Source organism: Dermochelys coriacea, chromosome 7 (genome assembly GCF_009764565.3).
Source record: "Dermochelys coriacea isolate rDerCor1 chromosome 7, rDerCor1.pri.v4, whole genome shotgun sequence".
NCBI classification, from domain to species: Eukaryota; Metazoa; Chordata; order Testudines; family Dermochelyidae; genus Dermochelys; species Dermochelys coriacea.
The window spans coordinates 43,429,054-43,452,367 of NC_050074.1; the positions used below are offsets into that span (position 1 = coordinate 43,429,054).

General features: G+C 43.5%; 3 protein-coding genes across 9 annotated transcripts in view; 2 read left to right on the forward strand and 1 right to left on the reverse strand.

The window, feature by feature from the left end:
- The window catches only part of NEK4 (NIMA related kinase 4), a 39,407-nt gene extending 27,809 nt beyond the window's left edge, over positions 1-11,598 (forward strand). For 4 of the 5 annotated variants that reach the window (XM_038409588.2, XM_043518237.1, XM_038409586.2 and 1 more), the window contains 3 exons: positions 564-769; positions 3,021-3,154; positions 9,820-11,598. In XM_038409588.2, the coding sequence (XP_038265516.1) occupies positions 564-769; positions 3,021-3,154; positions 9,820-9,912 (433 nt within the window). In that variant the 3' untranslated portion in view covers positions 9,913-11,598. The remainder of the gene's footprint in view (positions 1-563; positions 770-3,020; positions 3,155-9,819) is intronic. The other variant, XR_006282553.1, reaches the window with a different exon arrangement.
- Positions 11,599-13,060: 1,462 nt separating this feature from the next.
- SPCS1 (signal peptidase complex subunit 1) lies at positions 13,061-18,553 on the reverse strand. Of its 2 annotated transcripts, XM_038409600.2 has the most exons (4): positions 18,182-18,553; positions 17,228-17,287; positions 13,770-13,856; positions 13,061-13,245 (listed from the first exon to the last, which is right to left on the reverse strand). In XM_038409600.2, exons 1-4 carry the CDS (start codon positions 18,551-18,553, stop codon positions 13,123-13,125), a joined length of 642 nt encoding a protein of 213 aa, XP_038265528.1. In that variant the 3' UTR covers positions 13,061-13,122. The 2 variants fall into 2 exon arrangements, with proteins under 2 accessions (XP_038265528.1, XP_043374177.1); XM_043518242.1 differs by lacking the exon at positions 13,770-13,856.
- A 71-nt stretch (positions 18,554-18,624) lies between these two features.
- Positions 18,625-23,314, forward strand: part of GLT8D1 (glycosyltransferase 8 domain containing 1) — a 30,208-nt gene continuing 25,518 nt past the window's right edge. Inside the window, exon 1 of one of the 2 annotated variants that reach the window (XM_043518241.1) lies at positions 18,625-18,753. The gene's annotated coding sequence lies outside the window, so the exon portion shown is untranslated. The other variant, XM_043518240.1, reaches the window with a different exon arrangement.

Sequence of the window (23,314 nt, forward strand, 5' to 3'; positions counted from 1 at the left end):
GTCCGTATCCTGCTGCTTACCTTTCTTCCCTGCGTCAGGATCCTGAACTCAACCAACTCATGGTCACTGCCTCCCAGATTCCCATCCACTTTTGCTTCCCCCACTAATTCTACCCGGTTTGTGAGCAGCAGGTCAAGAAAAGCGCTCCCCCTAGTTGGCTCCCCTAGCACTTGCACCAGGAAATTGTCCCCTACGCTTTCCAAAAACTTCCTGGATTGTCTATGCACCGCTGTATTGCTCTCCCAGCAGATATCAGGAAAATTAAAGTCACTTCCAGTGACTTCCAGTGGTGGTAATGCTAATGTAGATTGGATGTTGGTGGCTGGCTGGGTTCTTAAACTTTTGTTGTTAAGACTTGCTCAGTGCAAAGGTTAGATGAAATGATGCTAAAAGCTCCTATGCCTTGTTGCATTACTACCACAACCAATGGATCTGCATAGTAACAAGAATTTAACACACACTACATAACAGGGCCTGCTTAGATCACAGGATTATGGAAAGTCCACATTGACTGCAAAATGGAGATTGGCATTGAATTAGATGATTTTTTTTCCCTTTTCTAGAAAAAGCAATACAAATGAAATGAATGATTTGGTACAGCTAATGACGCAGACATTGAAAATGGATTCTAAAGAGAGCTGTGAACACCCTTCAATCCTAACCCCTGCATCAGAGTTCAAGCTTCATAGGAAATACAGAGACACTCTCATCCTACATGGAAAAGTATCTAAAGAACCAGAGAAATTCAAATTTGAAGAATTTCCTTCAGGTCTGTAGCTCTGTTAATGCTTTAAAATAGTGGTTCTGAAACTGTGGTCTATGGATCACCAGTGGTTTGCAGAGCACTTGCTGGTGGTCCACAGGAAGCTGGCTGGTCAGATGGGGCTGTTCTCCTTTTTTCTGTTACACATGAAAGCAGCTAAAAATTAATTACATTTTTAATATCCCTTTTCCATTTAAGTAATTGCTGTAGTTGCTACAGGGGTAACTCAGCATCTTAAAAACCTGGGGCTTTGTGCAGATGCAGGAGTCACTTGCAGGAATCCCATCACAGAATTGGGGCCTGTCATGTCCATACTGCTAAGGGTAGTCTAGAATTCCGCCTTACCTATAAGGGGTTAAGAAGCTCAAATAACCTGGTTGGCACCTGACCAAAAGGACCAATGGGGGAAAGAAGATACTTTCAAATCTGGAGTGGGGGAGGCTTTGTTTGTGTGTTTGCTTGGGAAGCAGAGAAGCACCAGATCAGAAAACTTCTCCTATAAACCATCCTAAATTGAGTCTCAATATTGCAAAAAGAGTAAGTAAATAAGGCAGGGTGCGTTAGATTACCTTTTGTTTTCAACTTATGAATTTTCCCTGTGCTAAGAGGGAGGTTTATCCCTGTTTTTTGTAACTTTAAAGTTTGCCTAGAGGGGAATCCTCTGTGTTTTGAATCTGATTACCCTGTAAAGTTACCTTCCATCCTGGTTTTACAGAGGTGCTTCTTTTACTTTTTTTTTTCTTTATAATAAAGTTCTGTTTTTTTAAGAATCTGGTTTACCTGTTTGGTTGGTATATTATTCTCAAGCCTTCCCAGGAAGGGGGTGTAGGGCTTGGGGGAATATTTTGGGGGAATAGGAATTCCAAGTGGTCCTTTTCCTGATTCTTTGTCTAAATCACTTGGTGGTGGCAGCAGTACCCATCCAAGGACAAGGAAGGATTTGTGCCTTGGGGAGGTTTTTAACCTAAGCTGGTAGAAATAGGCTTAGGGGGTCTTTCATGCGGGTCCCCACATCTGTACCCTAGAGTTCAGAGTGGGGAGGGAACCCTGACTGGGCCTTATTTTTCAGCTGCAAGTGGTTCTCTAATTTTGCAACGATAAATGCAAGTAAATCATCGTTTGAAATTCAGCCTTCACAAGAGTGGTCATATTCTGAAATGCTACTATAAAAATGGTATCTTAAGGTTTGTTTTTGACTTTCAGAGTACCTGTACCCTGGAATAAAAGACCTGTGATATGGCTGTGGTTGGCCCAGGTCAGCTGACCCAGGCTAATTTTGCAGGGCTAAAAATTGCGGTGTAGATATTCTGGCTTGGACTGGAGCCCAGGTTCTGGGATCATTGCACCCCCCGCCAATTTGAAGTGGTAGTGCAGTGGCTTAAATTTTCTTAAATTGCAATCTCTTCTGGTTTATCAAGTCCTTTACTTTCACGTGTTAATGTAGAAAGGGGATTTAGGGTGCTAATAGGATACATCTTTCAACCTTGAATCATTGGCTTAAATCCAGTCTGTCAGTTGTGGCAGCCATATTACTTTGGACATTGAAATCATCCGAAGTTAAAGTTTTGACGCTTTCTGTTTTGTTCCTAGTGTAGAGCTTCCATTATCATAAAACTACACTCATAAGTGGGATCGCTTGTTTGTAGTTTAAGCAGAGAAATGAAGGAGTGAAAGGTCAATGAGGCACACTGCTGGAAGACTGTACTGCTGTCCGTGCTATTCTGTCCTATATATAAATACAATACTTACAGCTTTTACATTCATTTTGTTTTTCAAATGTAAAGTGATTGAAGTGTTTTTTTACCTCTGTATCGGGGTTCTCTACATTGTATGGCTGTGAAATTTGTTATAGAATCCACCTTTTACCACACAATTGTTTTTCAGAACATCAACTTAATTTTAAAAAAATATTTCTACCATTATGATTACAAAGAACCTTCCAGACATGATTGGAGTATACACTCATACAGTGATGTCTTTCTGAGTTTGACACCCTGAGCCCTCCAAGACCTGATTTTGCAAACTGAATCTGTATGAACCTTGCACCTACATAGAGGCCCAGTAGTCACTTTCAGATGACTGACATATTTAATTGTATTTCTGCTGATCAGAGACATCCAGTTGAGGTGCCTATTCCACAGTCCTAAACCACCTTGCAGGCTTTCGCTGGTACCAACCACTCTAAGTACTTCTAGTACATGTAAGGTGACTGTTAATATTGTTAGTGCAAAAATAGTTAATTTTATTACTTTTTTAGATGTTTTATATGGTCCTGAAAAGATTAGAAGAATGGTTGAAATTCTGAGGTCTGATGTGGTGCAAGGGCTGGGAGTGAAACTTCTAGAGAAAGTGTATGACATCATGGAAGAAGATGATGAACTGAAGAGAGAGGTGAGTGTCTTTCCTACATACTGTAATCAATTGTATTTGCGTCTTTTTTCTTCCACACAAAGGTTAAATGAGCATTGTTTTTCTTTTTATATTTGAGAAACTGATCTGATGTGATATAGGCTCTGATCCTGCAAAGACTTAAGCACATGCTTCATTGTTTGCAGAATCAGTATCATACTAGTGTATATTGACTACACAAATTACCATGTTATACAATGTAATTGATTCAGAATATAGGAAGGGGAGCCGCCTTGAATTCTTTGATCCTACTTGGAAGTTGATAGCAATGCCATATACCCTTATCTTCCAATTTGGAAAAGGTACAAGAGATTTGACTACTTTGACATTAATCTATTAGCATATCTTCATTACGCATTCATCATTGAATGGCCAAATTCTGTCGTCTTCCTTCACTGGAAGTTGTGCATGTGTATTTGAACATGTATCCAAAGGCAGAAACTGATCCTTCTTCTTCGAGTGCTTGTTCATGTCAATTCCAATCAGGTATGTGCATGCCACGTGCACACCAGCTGGAAGATTTTTCCCTTAGCAGCATCCGTAGGGTTGGCCTAGGCGCCTCCTGGAGTTGCACCTCATGGCACCCAATATAGGGCCCTGCTAACCCGCCACCTCCTTAGTTCCTTCTCGCCACCAGTGACAACTAGCTGGAACAAACTGTTGCTCTTGCGTTACAAGCGTGTTTGGGCAGTGTCCACTCTTCATGTTTATAGCTTCTAGTGTTAGCAATCAGTCAGTTAAGAGCTACTAGAATTATGAACTATTAAGTTTTCTTTTGAGGGTTCCCCCAACAATGCTTCCCCGATTCTGGGGTATGACTCTGTCCCCAGGGGTTCAAGCTCTATGAAGACTGTGGAAAGTTTATGCCTAAGAGCAACCCGCACTCTTCCTGTCTGTGGTGCCTTGGGGAGAGTCACCAGAAGAAGTGCAGAATTTGCAAAGGGTTCTGCTCTAGGACCTTGAAGGACCGAGATCAAAGACTCAAGATCCTTCTAATGGAGGCAGCACTCAGACCGCAATCTGACCCAGGATCAGCAGAACCCACGCCCAGCACCTCCTCATTGGTGCGCAGTGCTCCAGCGCCGACGGTGCACAAGCCAGTATTGAGGAAGGACCACAAAGAGTCACGGCTCTGCCCACAGTCTTTTGTCAAGCACCGGTCTCGGTCCCTGGTGCCCCACAAAAAGAAAAGGCTGGAGAGGGGTCGCTCTCCCCGCTCCAAGCCCAAGGAGCCTGTGTCAGGGATAACTGATTTGGGCAATGTCACCTCGCCTCCTCCAACTCCTAGGGTCTCATCAACTCCTCCCCTCCTCCCCCGGGGTACAGTTGAGTCTGAACCCTCACTGCTCTCCAGATCGATATGGTAGACAGCTCCAGCTCCCCTTAACGCCAGAGGCATTCAAGGCAACTCTGATCTTATGCGCCTCACAGCGCCGTCCTCCACAGAGGAGAGACAAGTTGCTGGTGACCACCCGGCCCCTGTTCCAATCAAAGGGCAAGCTGGCAATGATGGCATACCGATCTCCATCTCCAGCGTGGCTCTCCCTGGCATGCTCCACCCATGTGGGGGGGCCGCACCGTTTCTTGGCACCACTCCCCAGCACTGTGGAGTACTGCTCCTCTGTGGTCCTCCTTCTCTGAGACCGAGGAGTCAGAGGCAGAATCCTACTGCTCTGATAGGACCAGGAGCAAAAGTTCCAGGTCCTGCTGTGATCACCAGCCCTGTCCGCCAGTGTGGCCACTGCAATGGCAACCCTTGACTGAGTGGCTCTTCTGGACACCCTGGGTGAATCGTCAGAGCCAGGGACAAATCCAAGGGTCAAGGTCCAGGTCCACAACGGTGTCTTTGGCGTCCCTCCACAAGCACTGTTGGCAGCGGCAACACCAACACCTCTACCTTTGCCTGCAGTGTCGGTACAGACTCTTCCAACATTGGCACCACCAGCATCAGCAATCTTGGCACCGCCATCATCGGCGCCGATGATCCTAGTTCCAATGGCCCCGGCACCACAGGCTATGGACCTGGCAGCACAGCAGTACCAAGTGCCACGTGACCCCCTGGGTGCTGAGGGGAGTGAGCAGGGCCCATTGCCAGGACTTTCCTCCTCATCCTCCCCCGACGAAACCGTGGTGGGGACATCAATGGCCCCTGCCTTGGAGGACAACAGGGTCCTGCAACAGCTTCTGCAGCAGGTGGCCCAGAACCTGGGCATCCAGGCAGAGGAGGTGGTAGAGGACGCTGACCTGATGGTTGACATCCTTGCCTCCTCCGGACCCTCTCGTATTGCCTTGTCATTAATAAAGACTATTACTGAGACCACAAAGACCTTGTGGCAGACCCCCGCATCTCTGTCCCCTACGGCCAAGAGAAATGAGAGGCAGTACTTTGTCCCTTCAAAGGGATATGAGCACCTATATATCCACCCACCTGCCGATTCCCTGGTGGTTGATGCAGTGATCCAGCGTGAGTGCCAGGGCTACCAAGGCCCCTGCCCTAAAAATAGGGATGCTAAAAAACTAGACCTTTTGGGGAGGAAGGTCCACTCTACTATCCCGCATACCAAATAGCAGGTCATCGTTAGCAGATACTTGCAGAACACCTGCGGCGCGATGGCCAAGTTTTTGCTGAGCTGCTGCCGCAGGACTCTCGTGCAGAGTTCTCAGCACTGGTGGAGGAAGGAAAACTGATTTCCCAAGCTTCCCTACAGGCCGCATTGGACGTGCCAGATGCAGCCTCCTGCACAATGGCCACAGGAGTTGCAATGAGGAGGAGTCCCTGGTTGCAGGTCTCTGGTCTCCCCTATGAGGTCCAACAAACCTTCCAGGACCTCCTTCGAGGGTTCGGCCCTATTTTCCAATAAAATGGATGAAAGACTCCAGTCTAAAGGACTCAAGGGCCACCCTCAGCTCCTTCGACCTCCACACTCCCACCACTCAGCGCAGGCACTTCCAGCCACAGCCTCCCTCATGGTTCTACCAACCACAGAACCAGCAGGATGCTCCTCGGAGGAGGAATAGGAGCAGCAGGAGAAGACAGCATCTGTCCTCCGGCTAGGGCTCTGGCCAGCCCAGCCCCAGACCAGCCTTTTGAGGGTGTGGTCAAGGATGGCGCACCAGTACAAGAACTGGATCTCCCCTGACTTACCTTTTTGTCCCAACTACCGTGCATGGTAACGTATCACTTTGGACCGCTGGGTACTCTGCACAGTAGAGAGAGGATACTCCATCTAATTCTGTGCCCTTCCAACCCCCTTACCTGTCCTCCTTCAGGGACCCCTCTCATGAGCAAATCCTTATTCAGGAGATGCACATGCTCTTCTCTCTAGGGGCAGTGGAAGAGGTTTCTCAGGAGCAAAGGGGCAAGGGTTTCTACTCCCAGTATTTCCTAATACCGAAAGCCAAGGGTAGGCTCAGGCCCATCCTAGACCTGAGAGAACTCAACAAGTTCCAGAAGAAGCTCAAGTTCCGCATGGTCTCTTTGGCCTCCATTATCCCCCTCACTGGATCCAGGCGACTGGTATACCGCCCTCGACTTGAAGGACGCATACTTTCACATAGCAATAATTCTGTCCCATGAAAAATACCTCAGGTTTGTGGTGAACAACAACCACTATCAGTTCACAGTCCTCCCTTTTGGCCTGTCAGTGGCTCCTTGAGCATTCGCCAAGTGCATGGAAGTCGTGGCGGCATTTCTGTGCAAGCGGAAGGTACAGGTGTTCCTGCACCTCGATGACTGGCTGATCAAGGGCCACTCCAGGTCTCAAGTGGAGGCACAGGTCAGCTTCATAAGAATGACATTTGGTGAACTGGGTCTCCTTCTAAACAAAGGGACACCAACGCTGTGCCCTCAGAGGATAGTTTATAGGGGCAGTGCTGGACTCGACACAAGCCAGGGCATACCTCCCAGAAGCCAAGTTTTGGTCCCTGGATGACGACATATGGGGTCTCAGGCAGTTCCCTATCACTAGAGCAAGGAATTGCCTGACGCTTCTGGGACACATGGTGGCTTGTACTGATGTAGTACAGCATGCCAGACTCAGATTTCAACCACTTCAGTCCACGTCAGCATATCAGCCAGTCCGGACAGGATTATAACCCTGCCTTGCCCGGTACTCGACTCCCTTCTGTGGTGGCTCGACCCACAGGTAGTAGGTGCAGGGGTCCCCTTCACCATCCCTCAGCCATCACTCTCGTTAGTGACAGATGCGTCAGACTTGGGCTGGGAGGCACATATGGGAGATCTCAGAACACAAGGCTTTGGTCTAAGGCAGATCTCGTTCTACACATCAATGTCAGAGAGCGGTGTGCCTGCCATGGCAGACTTTCAGACCCCACCTAGCAGGGAGATGTGTATCAGTCCTGACAGACAACACCATGGCAATGTTTTATATCAACAAACAGGGGAGTGCACGCTCCTCTCCCCTGTGCCAGGAGAAGCCCTCCTGCTGTGGGACTTCTGTGTAGAGCACTCGATACATCAGCAAGCATCGTACCTCCCTGGAATACAGAATGAGCTGGTGGACCATCTCAGCAGGTCATTTCACAGCCACGAGTGGTCCCTTTGTCCGGACGTGAAATCAATTTTCCATTGGTGGGGCTTTCCCCAAATAGACCTTGTTTCCTTCGCAACGCAATGGGAAGTGTCAGCGATTCTGCTCCTTCCTGAGTCACAGTCTGGGCTCCATCACGGACGCGTTCCCACCTGTCCCTCTCTTTCACAAGGTGCTCCTCAAGATTTGCAGGGACTGAACTTTGGTGATATTGATAGCTCCAGCCTGGACCTGTCAACACTAGTACTCATCACTCCTGGAAATATCCGTGGAAACCCCGGTCACCCTGCCACTCTTCCTAGACCTAATAATACCTCCAACATCCAAACCTTGAGTCGCTCCACCTCACAGAGTGGAAGCTCCATGGCTGAATGCAGTGGCGCTCTCCTGCTCTGATCAAGTCAGACAAGTTCACCTTGGCAGCAGCAAACCTTCCACAGGAGCTGCCTACCTTGCCAAGTGGATGAGATTTTTCAGTCTGGTCAGAGCAGCACCTCCTGTCCCCGGCGCTCACCTCGGTGCCGCTTATACTGGACTATCTTCATCTTAAGCAGCAGGGGCTGTCCATGTGGTCAATAAGGATTCACTTGGCCACCATCTCCACCTTCCACCCAGGCGCAGAGGGCTGTTCAGTCTCTGCGAATCAGATAGTCAGCTTTTTCCTTAAAGGTCTTGATAGACTATACCCGCAGGTCCAGCCGCCTGTCCCAGCTTGGGACCTCAGTCTGATCCTTTCCAGGCTTACAGGATTACCATTTGAGCCCTTGGCGATATGCTCCCTGCTCTCTCTCATATACAAGGTGACATTTCTGGTAGCGATAACCTCAGCTAGGAGAGTGTCTGAGCTCAGGGCCCTAACATCAGAACCCCCTTACACTGTATTCCCTAAGGACAAGGTTCAACTTGGGCCTCACCAGGCTTTTCCAATTTTACATCAACCAGGACATCTTCCTCCCTGTATTCTACCCTAAGCCACACTCCAGCACCAGGGAGCTAAGGCTTCACTCATTGGATGTCTGCAGAGTGCTATCCTTCTATGTCGAGAGAACGAAACCGTTCCAAAGGTCCGTCCAGTTATTCATGGCGGTGGCGGACAGAATGAAAGGTCTTTGATTCCTCTCAATGTATCTCATCATGGATCATGTCATGCATTTGGGAGTGCTGCAACTTGGCAAATGTGCCCACTCCTTCATCACCGTGCACTCCACCAGGGCTTAGGCCTCCTCAGTGACATTCGTGGCACAGGTTCCCACCCAGGAAATCTGCAGAGCAGCAACATGGTCCTCCATACACACTTTCTCCCACACACTATGTGATTACCCAGCAGGCCAGAGAAGACACTCCAATCAGTGGAAGACACTGACCCCACATTCTGAATATAGACTTGTGAGTTACTTAATTGGAATGGACACGAACAAGCACTCAAAGAAGAAAAAATGGTTACTCACCTTCTCATAACTGTTCTTCAAGATCTGGTGTTCATGTCCATTCCAATACTCGCCCTCCTACCCCTGTGTCAGAGTAGCCAGCAAGAAGGAACTAAGGGGCTGGCAGGTCGGCAGGGCCCTATATTGGGTGCCATGAAGGCATGATTCCGGAGGCGCCCAGCCCAACTCTACGGACACTAAGGGAAAAATTTTCCAGCCGGCGTGCATGCGGCACACGCACACACCTGTTTGGAATGGACATGAACAACATATCTTGAAGAACAACAGTTACAAGAAGATGAGTAATCATTTTTTTCATCTTCCTATTTAATGTAGACTAAATCTTAAGAGATCTTTAGCTGTTTCCATGCAAACCTTGGCTACAAATTATTATACAGACAAGTTTAATCAAAAATTCAAGCTGTTTTAAATTTCACACCTTTTAATTCTGGAATTCCTTTCAAACTATGGCACTTTGGAACATGCTCTTTATCTGAGCCAACACTATGACTGTGTTTAAATGTTATCAGCTCCCCCTTTCGATTGGTCAAACTTTTCATGTGACATTTTTATTTAAAGGTGCTTTGGTATCCTCAATGTAAGTCTATCAAGTAGCAGCATTCATGTCTCTGATTAAAAAACAGCTAACTATTTCTTTTATGCTTAATAGTTGCACTTACGGGAGCACATGAGAGAGAAGTACACAAATTACAGTGTAAAGGCTCGCCATCTGAAGTTTCTTGAAGAAAATGTTAAATTTTGACCAGGTGACTTAACTGGACCTTTCTTCCCTTAGAGCTGTTGGAGAAAGGCAGCAAGGACCTAGTTTTAGAGGTTGTCTGGTGGATTGAATTATCTCCATATTCTGTATAGACTAATTTTGTGGTACTTGTATTTATCCATGGATTTTTCATATCTGGGTAAAGAGGTAAACTGGTCTTGATAGAGTGGAATGCTTATGTGCCTTTGCACAGCAGCACATCTTTTGATACAGCATTAGTACTAGTAATGTTTTTATATTAAAATGTGAAAGACTATTACCGTATATACTCGTTCATAAGCCGAATTCTTCTTTTTAGTAAAAAAGGGAAGCATCAGAGAAGGGGGGGAAAGGTGGGACACAGCCCCTCCCCCACAACAGAGGGAGCAAGGAGAGGCAGCACAGCCAGAAGGGAAGAGGCGGGACCAGAATGTCTCTTCTTCAGGCCCTCCCCCAGCCTCCGAAGCAGCTGCAGCTCCAGGTCTAGCAGGCTGTGGCCATGCTGCCTGGTCTGGCCCCCCGGAGTAGGCTGAGGCCAGGCCAGAGACTAAATCCCCTGACCCTCCCCAGATAAGGTGGGAAGGGATGGGATTGGGAAGAGTGTAGGGGTCCTGGGCTAGGGTTGGGGTCATGTGGGGGGGTGGTCACAGGGATTACTCCCCTGACCCCCAGCTTCTCCCACCCCCCCCCCCCCAAAAAAATTTCCCCACCCATTGCTGTCCCGGCCGGTCAGGGTAAGCAGCTAGCATGCCAGAACACTTTATTTACTTAGGGTAAACAAACCGTCTTGGCCACCAGCGGCTTATCCTGATAGCGTGGGAACCAAAGTTTACTGGCCCCTGAATTACAGGGTGGACTTATGAATAGGTCATAAAAATTTTCCATTTTTACTTATCCATCTTGGGGTGGTGAAAGAGGTCGGCTTATAAATGAACTGGCTTATGATCAAGTACTTTCTCTAGAAGAGAAAGATTTGATATTAATTTGGATTTTTACTTTACACTACTTGCCTTTTGGTCTCTCTCACTGAATGAGTGTTTTATGGGTATGAAATTGTTTCTAGAAAGGACATACTACATTTTGTATGTAAACTAATATAAGATTTAGTTCTAATTTTTTTCAGTAGGTTTCAGTCATACTGTGTCTTACTATACTACCAAGTGACTGGGAACATTTGCTAAGGCTATATAATGTGGGATTATTAGAATTATAATGTACTGAAGTTAAGACCTAAAGCTCAGTTTGGCATGGAGAGCTGATGGTGATTTCTGTAGCTGCAAAAACTCACTGCAGTTTCTACAAATGGCTTAAAATTTAAACTGTTTAAGATACAATAAAAAGATGGACAAACTCCTTATTCTGAGCCCTTGAGCATCTTTAGAGATCATGTTCAAGGTTTAGATTAGAATTTTGTTTTCTCCAACCAAAACAAATGCACATACTAATTCCTTTTAGGAATGGAATAATGATTAAAGAAAGACTAGGTACATTCAGATAATTAAATAACCAGTTTACCATTTAATCTGTCAACTTGTCTTATAGTAAGTTTATTTTGTATACTTTATGTTCTAATGTTGACAGAACATGTTCTGAAGGTTTGTAAATCTTTGATTTTTTTTTAAAGGGATAATTAAGTCAAGGATATCTGAATTTTGTAAAATAAAACCATATTCAGTAAGTCTGCAAAACGTCCAGTTTCCTTAATACTCTTAGAAAATATTTTATCCTACAGAATAGGTCACGTAGAGAAATGCTGCAGAATAAGAGTGCACTAGACTAGGTGATTTCACAAATGGTAGGAGGTTCAACTCGGTTGTTCTCCACATCCACTGCAGCAGCTGCTTCTCCCTCAGTCCCACTGTTCTGGGCATGTCTGGTTTATAGTTGACCTTCAAGCTATGAGGAGCAAAAATCCCTTTTAATAATCAAAGATTGGAGTGTTGGTACAGAAGATGATTTGAACATCGAGAGTGCACACTAAAGATGGCAAGAGAAGAGGCAGCACCATGACCAGATTCCAATTTGGATATTTACATTTTGCTAAGTAAGTAACCCCACCAGTTTCTGTTGTGTTGGTATTCATTTCCTCTCCTAAGCCATTCCGTAGTGTAGCAATTCTACTCTGCACCATTACACAGTTGCTGCAAGTAGAACAAAGTAATCTTTTAATCAAAGTGATAGTTTTTTAGGCTAAGGAATTTAATCACTTAAAGTTGCTGTGTTTCAGTAACAGGAAAAAAAAATCTTAGAAGGACTTGTCTCAGTATTACTTGCAGTATCAGCTGAACAAGGCTTCATTTCTATATAACTCCAACTAAAATTACTTGAATTCATGAATAAAACTCATGTCTTCATGATTTGAAACTTTCTCCTTACCACCAATTAATAGTTAATTATCTATATCTGCCCTATTCACAACTCCATGTTAGCTTTGCTGCCACTGAAATTCTCTTAGGTAAAGTCTTCCTAACGGCTTAGTTCACATACCTCATTCTTGCCACAATACAGATACTAGATGTAGGCATATTTTACTTGTGTACACACATACATCCACATCACATTAAAAAGGACTGATTCTCCATAAAAGGGAGATGGCAATTCACTCACAAGGACCAGAAAGACTTAATGCCCCTCACCTTCTCCAGTTTTACACAGGAATCAAAACTTGTCCCTGAATTCTGTGTAATATGTATACTTAAATTTTCATCCTTAATATACTTTGAAAATTTTGAGCAGCCATGAACTTGCAAATGCAATACACATAACTAAGTCAGCTGGTTATTTTACACTAAATACCTTTGTAAAATGCACCACAGATACTTCAGCTGAAATGTTTTACTGATACTAGTATTTCAACTCAAGCTATTTCCTCAGTTTTCTTAAATATACTGATTACTTTACAGGCAATATTACTTACAAGTGAAATACTAAACTGCAGAGCTTAGAAGAAGATAGAACGTGTCTAAGTGCACCTTGAAATGCATTTATAATTTAAACCCATTTAATTTTTACTTCCCATTTTGCTTTCTAGCCAGAGGCAATCTGCATGTTTTTCCTCAACTCCAAATTGTGTTCGAGCTGGACTGTGGTATACTAACAATAGCAAGTAATCTCTAAAGTACTAAGAAAAGAAGGTCTCTCACACTGGGAATATCACAGAAACCTTTAATGAAGCAAAATTCTCCAATGTTACATCATGAGGGTTCATGTTCTTCAACTTTTAGTATGCCTTTTCAGTTTTCTCTCTGCTGGCTTCTTATCTTCTGTTCCCGACTCTTGGACAGGTAGCCATTTCAGAGGATTGCGGCGGTACATAGGCCATGGAGGGAGTGTTAGCTTAAAAGGAAGGAAAAGTTTAATTATATAACTCAAACACCAACTGAGTCCAACATGTAATTAGTACTATTACTACTATACAACCTTCATTATGTGGACTTGCAGTATCAGCTGAACAAGGTCTCATTTATTATCAAAATATCACTTAAAGATGAAGGATTGAAGAGAACATCTGATTTAGTGGCTTAGCTCACCAGTAGAAGTTTTCTATACTGGAGTCCTTGTTTGTTTACATCAGTCTCTTAGGACCAGAACTGGACTATAAGAAACAAGGTACATTGGCTAAGCTAAGTGGAGGTACAGGACTAGAAGAACAGAGGTCAGAATGAAAGTGCATTGGTGCATAATGTAAAGTTTCTATTGCATCTGTTTGTATCATGCTCATCTAGTCAATACTAGTAGTCCTGTATTTAAGCATTCTGTTTCAGGTAAAAACAGCATTTGATGAACAGGCAACTTAGTTTTGGAAACTCATTAGTATTTTTAGTAATCATGTAGTAATTTAGTAATTAATTTTGTCTTACCAGGCACGATAAAGCAAATCCAGCCATAACTATATAGACAGTCCAACCAAACTGTTCAGCAATGTAGCCATAGATAAAACCAATTACCTAGAAGAAGCAATACCAATTTTAATAAAATAAAAACCTAATGGGCATTCTCAGAACAAAAATGATTGAGTTAATTCTGAAAAATATCCCGTAAACAGGGAATATCAGTTACATAAGTTACAAAACCACTAAATGTTAACAAGTTGGGAAATTTACAACAGTTCCAACACAATCCTTAATCTTAGTTTGACACACACCCAATGAGTATCTGTAATTTGAGATCAGTGTTGGGATAGTTGGACTAAGTTATTATATATGAATAGTCTTTGTGAATTAAGAGTAACTTCATGAATATAACAGTAAAATTAGATGTTGGTTCCGTGTGGTAAAATCTGAAGTACAATTTTTATGTGGAGCTATTTTTCTAATGAGTAGGCATGAGTGGAACAGGACATGAGTAAATATTTCTCTTAAATACAGAGGATAAGAAACTGCTTTTATAATGAAGTAGTGTCTATTATGGAGGTGGTGTACTTGGCTTCATGTGAGACTAGATAAATAAAATGTAGGAGAGGTACAACAGCACTATGTTCAATGAAAATTAATTACTGCAGGTTTGAGCCTGCAGTTTATACTAGATACAAAGCTGGTCTGTCTAATATGAACTTTTTTGTTTTTGATATTGAAGTTCTGTAGCTTTTACTAGAAGGGAAGATATAGAGGGTGCATATATGGCCTCTGGATAGAGCAGACAGGTTAAGTTGTTTTTGGAACCTCAACATGAATTTCCTGACTCCATAACTGGAGTTTTCTGAGCTACTTGTATATTTTCAATCTATGTTTTGGTTATACCTTTACTTTAAGAATGATTTCTAATAATATACTAGGTACTTAATGGCCCCTTCTCTCAGAGGGCCTCGAAGTGCTTTAAAAACTTTAGGTATAGCCACAACTCATTTGGGAGTTCAGAATTATTCCCCTTTTTCCGAGGGGAGGGGGGGAAACTGAGGCAGGTCACACAGGAAGTCAGTGCATGTGGTGGTAGTTGTATGACCCCCAGAAATTCTATGCTGTAGTGGTTCTAACTAAGGCTGTCGATTAATCAGTTAACTCGTGCGATTAACTGAAAAAAATTAATTGTGATTAAAAAAAATTAGTTTTAATCGCACTGTTAAACAATACAAATTGAAATTAAATATTTTTGAATGTTTTTCTACATTTTCAAATATTTACTTCAGTTACAACACCGAATACAAAATTGTACAATGCTCACTATTTTTATTACAAATATTTCCACTGTAAAATTTTTCAATTCACCTCATACAATCTCTTGATTGTGAAAGTGCAATTTACAAATGTAGATTTTTGTTACGTAACTGCACTCAAAATAAAAATGTGAAACTTGAGTCTACAAGTTCACTCAGTCCTACTTCTTGTTCAGCCAGTCATTAAGACAAACAAGTTTGTTTACATTTACGAGAGATAATGCTGCCAACTTATTTACTATGTCACCTGACAGTGGTAGCCGGCATTGCAAGGTATTTACATGCCAGTCATGCTATACATGTTCGTATGCCCCTTCATGCTTCGGGTACCATTCCAGAGGACATGCTTCCATGCTGATGATGCTCATTAAAAAATGTGTTAAATTTGTGACTGAACTCCTTGGGGGAGAACAGTATATCTCCTGCTCTGTTTTACCTGCATTCTGCCATATATTTCATGTTATAGCAGTCTTGGATGATGACCCAGCACATATTGTTTGTTTTAAGAACACTTTCACTGCAGATTTGACAAAATGCAAAGGAAGTACCCATGTGAGATTTCTTAAGATAGCTACAACACTCAACCCAAGGTTTAAGAATCTGAAGTGCCTTCCAAAATCTGAGCGGGACAAGGTGTGGAATATGCTTTCAGAAGTTTTAAAAGAGCAACAGTCCGATGCGGAAACTACAGAACCCAAACCACAAAAAAAAAAAAATTCAGCCTTCTGCTGGTGGCATCTGACTCAGATGATTAAAGTGAAAATGCGTCTGTCTGCACTGCTTTGGATCGTTCTCGAGCAAAATCCCTTATTAGCATGGATGCATGTCCTATAGAATGGTGTTTGAAGCATGAAGGGACATACGAATCTTTAACACATCTGGCCCTTAAATATCTTGCGATGCCAGCTACAACAGTGCCCTGTGAACACCTGTTCTCACTTTCAGGTGACATGGTAAACAAGAAGTGGGGAGCATTATCTCCCATAAATGTAAACAAACACGTTTGAGTGCTTGACTGAATAAGAAGTAGGACTGAGTGGACTTGTAGACTAACGTTTTACATTGTTTTATTTTTGAATGCAAGTTTTTTTGTACATAATTCTACATTTGTAAGTTTCATGATAGAGATTGAAGTCTGAGGTGAATTGAAAAATACTATTTTTATAGCAAATATTTGTAATAAAGTGAATGCTGTACACTTCATGTTCTGTTAATGAAATCAATATTTTAAAATTTAGAAAACATCCAAAAATATTTAAATAGTATTCTATTATTGTTTAATAGTGTGATTAAATGCAATAATTTCTTTTTAATCGCGGTTCATTTTTTTAAAATCGCTTGACAGCCCTAGTTCTAACCAATGTAGTATATAGCTTGTAACAGCTGTCAGGCCTGCAGCACAACAGTCTCAGTGGTTACAACATTAACTAACAGATGGGAGTCCTGCAGTGTATGAAACTCACAGCTGTTAAATGCTTTTGGAACAATCTGGAGTGTGAAGAAGCCTTAATTCTGGCATCTTTTCAGTTGAGTGCTTGACTTTGCAACCTTAATGTTCTCTTAATGTTTTTTTTCCTCCATCATAGAATATAGTGAAGGTATCGTACTGAAACACCTTCAGTATTTGAGTATTTAACTATTAAGACTTTCCAATGGCATTTATAAAGAAGGTTGCAAACACTCTTCAACTTCTATGAAAAGCGAGGCAGACAGCTTAAGTGACTTACCCAAGGCCATGTAGAACAGCATCAGAGCTACAATTAGAACTTGTGAGTTCCTGGCTTCTTGCCCTGAGTTAGTCCACTAAACTATGCTGTCACTTCAGGATTAAGGAATTTGACATTGAATTAAACTGGAATCCAAAAATAACCACCGATCCTCTAATATCACTGCAATCTAACTAATTGTACTTTGACAGGTTTCAGAGTAGCAGCCGTGTTAGTCTATATCCGAAAAAAGAAAAGTACTTGTCTACTCCTTTTCTTTTTAATTGTATTTTGATCATCATAGATTAGGTGTAACTTTTTTTTTCAAGCCATTAGTTTAAAGTCTCAGAGACAGTCTGGCTGATTTGCTTCAAGCTTCAAAAATCCAAGATTTCAGACCCTAATAAGTTTATTTTTAAAGGATGTCATACAACTTTAACCATGGCTCTATTATACTTACCGCAGAAACAAGAATAATCCCTTGAAAAATCTGTTCTGCTAGTTTTTGACCCTTGTAGTCCTGTGGGCAAAAAAATGGTTAATTATAATTATCCAACCACCTACACCAACAAGTAAACAATTTTTGCAGTGTCTGTCATGATCAAGTAGCACAAAGACAGAGTTTGTGCATATGACTGCCCTGACGTTGTAGTGAGTGCTGTGGAATACAAAACACCTGCTTAAGCTAAGAAAACATTCTTATCTATTCTTTAAAGAAATCTTGATTTTATGCTGTAAAAATCTTAATTCCCGGCCTAGTGTCTCTACACCTCCACTGATAACACCAAAAAGAAGCAGGAAACTGCATGCTTTGGACTGTCATTAAGAGTTAGGGACATCTGCATAGAAGCCCAAAGTCATATCAGTTAGTAAGAAGGAGGTTGCCTTTAAAATTACAGAAAAAAAGTTTAATGTATGGTGCTTTTATGCACTTTTCTATAAAGTCATTTTGCATTTTTATAGCCCTTTGCAAAAAAAATCACCTCATGTTGATTCAATATTTCTCATTTTATAAAACTGGGACATGGGTTTGCTTGCTGATGGTCTCATGCACTCTATAGCAGAGCCAGTACTAGAATACCCAGCTCTCTGCTTAGAGCAGAGGTGGCCAACCTGTGGCTCCTTGTATTGGCATTGACTCTGGGGCTGGAGCTACAGGTGCCAACTTTCCAATGTGCCAGGAGGTGCTCACTGCTCAACCCCTGGCTCTGCCACAGGCCCTGCCCTCGCTCTACCCCTTCCCGCCCCTGATCCTGCTCTGCCCTTGCGCTGGGTATGGAAACCGAGCTAGGCAGCACCAACCCCAGCAGAGGGAGGCTGATGCGTCCAGCGCAAGGCGGCCCCCGGAGCGCTGGCCCGGTTGGTTCCATTACCCAGCCCGCGGTGCTCCCTGGGGGGTTGGGGACCCCCTTACCATCTGGGTGGGGATGGAGCCGAATACGTCCAGCATGGTGCCAGCGACGGAAGTCGCCTCGTCGGCTGCCTCCCCGGTCTCGCTGCTTTCCTCGGAATTGCCCGGCCCGCCCTGCGAAGCGCAGGCCTCGGAAACGCTCCCAACCTGCAAAGGGGAGACTTCAGGAGCGTCCTGAGAGCCGGCCTCGGCCCGTGAGGTGGAGGCAGCTGCACCGGCCTCGGAAGAGGAGGTAGGTGAGGTCTCCCGGGCGGCAGCCTCCCTGCCGGAGCGGCCGGCCCGCGTCGATACCCCACCGGCGGTGGCGGAGCGGGTCCGAGGTCGGAAGGTAGACGCTGAGCTGGCCGGAAGCAGCGCCGCCTTGCTCCGCCCCATCCCCCGTGAGCCTCCGGCGGGGAGCTGTCCTTGCTAAGCGCCTGAACAATTGCACCGGCCTCCGCGAGCCGACCCCAGTCCCCCGCAGGACACCAAAGCCAGCCCCAGCCACAATCCACCTCCGCGACGCTCGGCTGCGTCTCCATGGCAACAGGTCACGGCGCTCCAGGACCTGGCGTGCGGGGTCCTCAGCGCATAGGTATGCCGAACACACTGCCGGACTGAACGTCCGCCGGCTGGGCTGTTTCCCTTCGCTCCAAGCTCGGGTTTGAGGGTAGCCCTGTGATGTGCTGGGGCTAACGTGCCTTCCTAAATAATATTGGCGCGCACAGGTGTTGTGCAATCAGGCGGCGCGGTGGATACCCGAGGCCCGGCCACCCGCTGACAGCCGCCTGCTGCTGCGGCTAGCGCTGTGTTGAGCTGGCACTTGGCTCCGGGCTGCCTTGCGGAGCGCGAGCGCTAGCGTGAGGAGCCCGGCTCCCTGGGCACACAGGTAAGGCATCTTCTCAGCACCGCGGCTGTCTCGCCCGGCCCCCCTCCCCAGGGCAGGGGCGCCGGTGCAGTACTTGTTTTGTGCCAGGGCAGAGCCCCGACACCTCTGGGCTTGGCCGTTCATAGCCCCAGCACCCGTGGGCTTGCTGCATCAGGTACCAATGGAAAATAATTGCTTGAGCCCAGGCACCCTTTTCATTACACGTCGAGCCGTGCACCGGTCGCTGCGAGGGGCAAGGGACGAGCAGTGCCGTTCTGCAGGCTGCAGAGCAAGCGCAGCCCTGGGCAAAGCAGTCCTGGCAGCGCCCCTGCCTTGGCACATGATCTGCCCCACCGTATGGTGCTGGCGACTGAAAACCCTTGTCTTAAAATGTAAATGTTACCCGTTTGAGGTCTGCAAGGCTGGGCTGTTTCTGCCTTCGTGGGGGTATTCCCATGTAGTTAAACTGTGAGACCTACCATGTTGATGCAAGAACGTTACATTTGTTCACTGGGCAATGGTCCTTTAGGTCCTGTTAAACCAGTGGTTCTCAAACTTTTGTACTGGTGACCCCTTTCACATAGCAAGCCTCTGTGTGCAACCCTCCCCCCCTTATAAATTAAAAACACTTTTTTACATATTTAACACCAATTATAAATGCTAGAGGCAAAGCGGGGTGTGGGGTGGAGGCTGACAGCTCGCAACCCTCCTTGTAAAAAGAAAAGGAGTACTTGTGGCACCTTAGAGACTAAAAAATGTATTTGCGCATAAGCTTTCATAATAACCTCGAGAACTGCTGTGTTAAACCCTGCAGTTCTGCAGCAGATGAATCATTAGGAAATAGGCTCCACTCTGTCTCTGCTCCATACATGTGTCACTTCTGAAATTATTTTGGTGGTGAGGGCGGGTTCCTGAAGCACCAATACGTTTTTGTAGTTCTTTTTATAAAAGATGTAAGCATTTGACCAGCTTTGTGATTTTTTCCTTTTCCCTCCTAAAAACAGAAAAAGGGGTCTTTGATTTCAGAGAGTGATATATATATAGGGACTGTTAATCTGATGTTCAATACAACTAGTTCTGTACTGCTCACAAGGTAGTTTAGCACAAATGAGAGTCCACCAAAGGTTGTAGCTGTATCATTAAGTCAGAGGGTAAACTTGTTTAGTTGTGATAAATTCTTGCTATTTGCTTAATATGTAAAGAGGAAAAAAATCACAATGCTTACCTTTTTTAGCATCTGTGTACCCCTTGATTATACACTTCTGTCTTATCCTGAAAAACACCTAATGCATATGCTTAACCGTATGCTTGTGAGCAGTTCCATTGACGTTAATGGGACTACTTGTATGTAAAGGAAAGAATGTGCATCAGTATTTGTGTATCGGGGGGAAGGGGGAGGATATGTCTTCACTGAAAGTATTTTCAGGAAAAGTAAATACACAATACTTGAATCAAAACCATTTCTGGTTCTATTAAAGGACATAGAAAAACATGTACATATGTGTAATAATTATACGTAATTATAGGGCACAATCCTTGTTTACATGAGAAGTCCACATGGCCTCAATGAAATTATGTATTTGAGCAAGTGTTTACAAAATCAGGCTCCCATATTGCATATTTGCTGTGTGGAGAGAGACTTTGAGCAATGAATACACAATTTTTCTGTTTTTGTGTAGGAAGACAATAAACTGGATTTTATTACTGCTTTGGAAACAGTCAGAGTGGGTTTACTTTTCTGACTTTGCATACTAATAAATGAGGCATGTCTTTATGTTTTCGCCTACTACTGCTTTATTTTTAATCACTTAAAAATACTTCAGTAAAACACGTTTCATAGTAGGATTATGAAGTGATTAAAAAAATTAATCGCCATTAATTGCACTGTTAAAGAATAATAGAATACCATTTATTTAAATATTTTGGATGTTTTCTACATTTTCAAATATATTGATTTCAGTTACAACACAGAATACAAAATGTACAGTGCTCACTTTATATTTTTATTACAAATATTTGCACTGTAGAAAACAAAAGAAATAGTATTTTTTTCAATTCACCTAATACAAGTGCTGTAGTACAATCTCTTTATCATTAAAGTTGTACTTGCATATGTAGAATTTTGTACAAAAAAACCTGCATTTAAAAATAAAACAATATAAAACTTTAGAGCCTACTAGTCCATTCAGTCCAATTTCTTGTTCAGCCAATCACTCAGACAAACAAGTTTGTTTACATTTGCAGGAGATAATGCTGCCTACTTCTTGTTCACAATGTCACCTCAAAGTGAGAACAGGTGTTTGCATGGCACTATTGCAGCCTGATTCGCAAGATATTTACATGCCAGATGCACTAAAGATTCAGATGTCCCTTCATGCTTCATCCACCATTCCAGAGGACATGTGTAACCCTTCCGGGTGTGGTGTTCTGTCCCATCTAGTGGCACTGAGACCACTTAGAGAGCAATTAATGAGTCTGCTCTACAGCCTTAGCTAGAGACAGTGGGCTTTTAGCTCATGCGGTAGAGGCTCATGCACTAAGCTCTAGAGGTCCCCGGTTCAATCCTACCGACGACCGGGATCTGTTGGTGTTACACATGCATTCATGCTGATGACAGGTTCTGCTCGATAACAATCCAAAGCAGTGCGGACTGATGCATATTCATTTTAATAATCTGAGTCAGATGCCACCAGCAGAGAGTTTATTTTATTTTTTTGGTGGTTCGGATTCTGTAGTTTCTGCATCGGACTGTTGCTCTTTTAAGACTTCTGAAAGCATGCTCCACACCTCATCTCATTACCTGGGTTTTCAGAACCCCCAGAAAGGGAAACTTAACTGTTTCACTCTAGGCGGTGTAAGGAATAAATCAACAGGAACACAACAATTCTGTCTGATAAGATTCATGCAAGTAATATGCTCTTGTCTAACACTGCAGTTCATTAGATTTAAGCACACCCAACATAAGCAATAAGTTTAAAGCATCCCAGATATTTACCTAGCATCTGGAAGGGTATTGAGTAATTAACAGCAGGTTCACAGTGGCCAGTTGCTCGCTCACCAGGGAGAAAAGGTATCGGAAAAACGTCTCTTGGGATGGTTTCAGAGGACTGCTCCAAAGTACATTGTATTAGCTAATCTTTTAAAACTCAATTCTACAAAACACATAGATCACAATGACCTCTACTATATCATCACGTTTCTAACTTTCAATAAACTTTTAGTATCAGAGGCGTCCAGACTCAAGGTTTTACAACCATCAAGGTTTTCAGTCTCAATTGTTTAATTGTTTGTCCCCTCCTCCCATTCTGATTAGCAGAAATTGGCAGCTAGAGATGACATTGCTGCTGAAAGCATATCTCCAAATTAACCCTTAACTACATGTTATTCTGTTTCATCACTTCATGGTGGCTGAATGCACATAATATGGTTGCAATTAACTTGATCACATTCTGGGGTATACACATCCCTCAAATCCAGGGCAACACCCTCTCAGATTTTGGCAGGCACTTCAGATTCTTAAACCTTGGTTTGAGTGCTTTAGAAATCTCACATTGGTACCTTCTTTGCATTTTGTCAAATCTGCAGCGAAAGTATTCTTAAAATGAACAACATGTGCTGAGTCATTATTTGAGACTGCTATAACATGAAATATATGGCAGAATGCAGGTAAAACAGAGCTGGAGATACACAATTCTCCCCAAAGGAGTTCAGTCACAAATTTAATTCATGCATTATTTTTTTAACGTGCATCATCAGCATGGAAGCATGTGCTCTGGAATGGTGGCCAAAGCATGAAGGGGCATATGAATGTTTAGCATATCTGGCATGTATCCTTGCAGTGCCAGCTACAAAAGTCCCATGCGAATGCCTGTTCTCACTTTCTGGTGACTTTGTAAATAAGAAGCGAGGAGCATTAACTCCCTTCAATGGAAACAAATTTGTTTGTCTTAGCAATTGGCTGACATAGGACTGAGTGGACTTGTAGGCTCTGCAGTTTTGCATTGTTTTGTTTTTGAATGCAGTTATATGACAAAATCTACAATTGTAAATTGCACTTACACGACAAAGATTGCACGACAGTACTTGTATTAGGTGAATTGAAAAATACTATTTTATAATTTTTAGTGCTAATATTTATAATCAAAAACAATATACTTTGATTTCAATAACACAGAATACAATATATATGAAAATGTAGAAAAACATCCAAAATATTTAATAAATTTCAGTTGACATTCTATTGCTTAACAGGGTGATTGTATGAAGTGAACTGAAAAATACTATTTCTT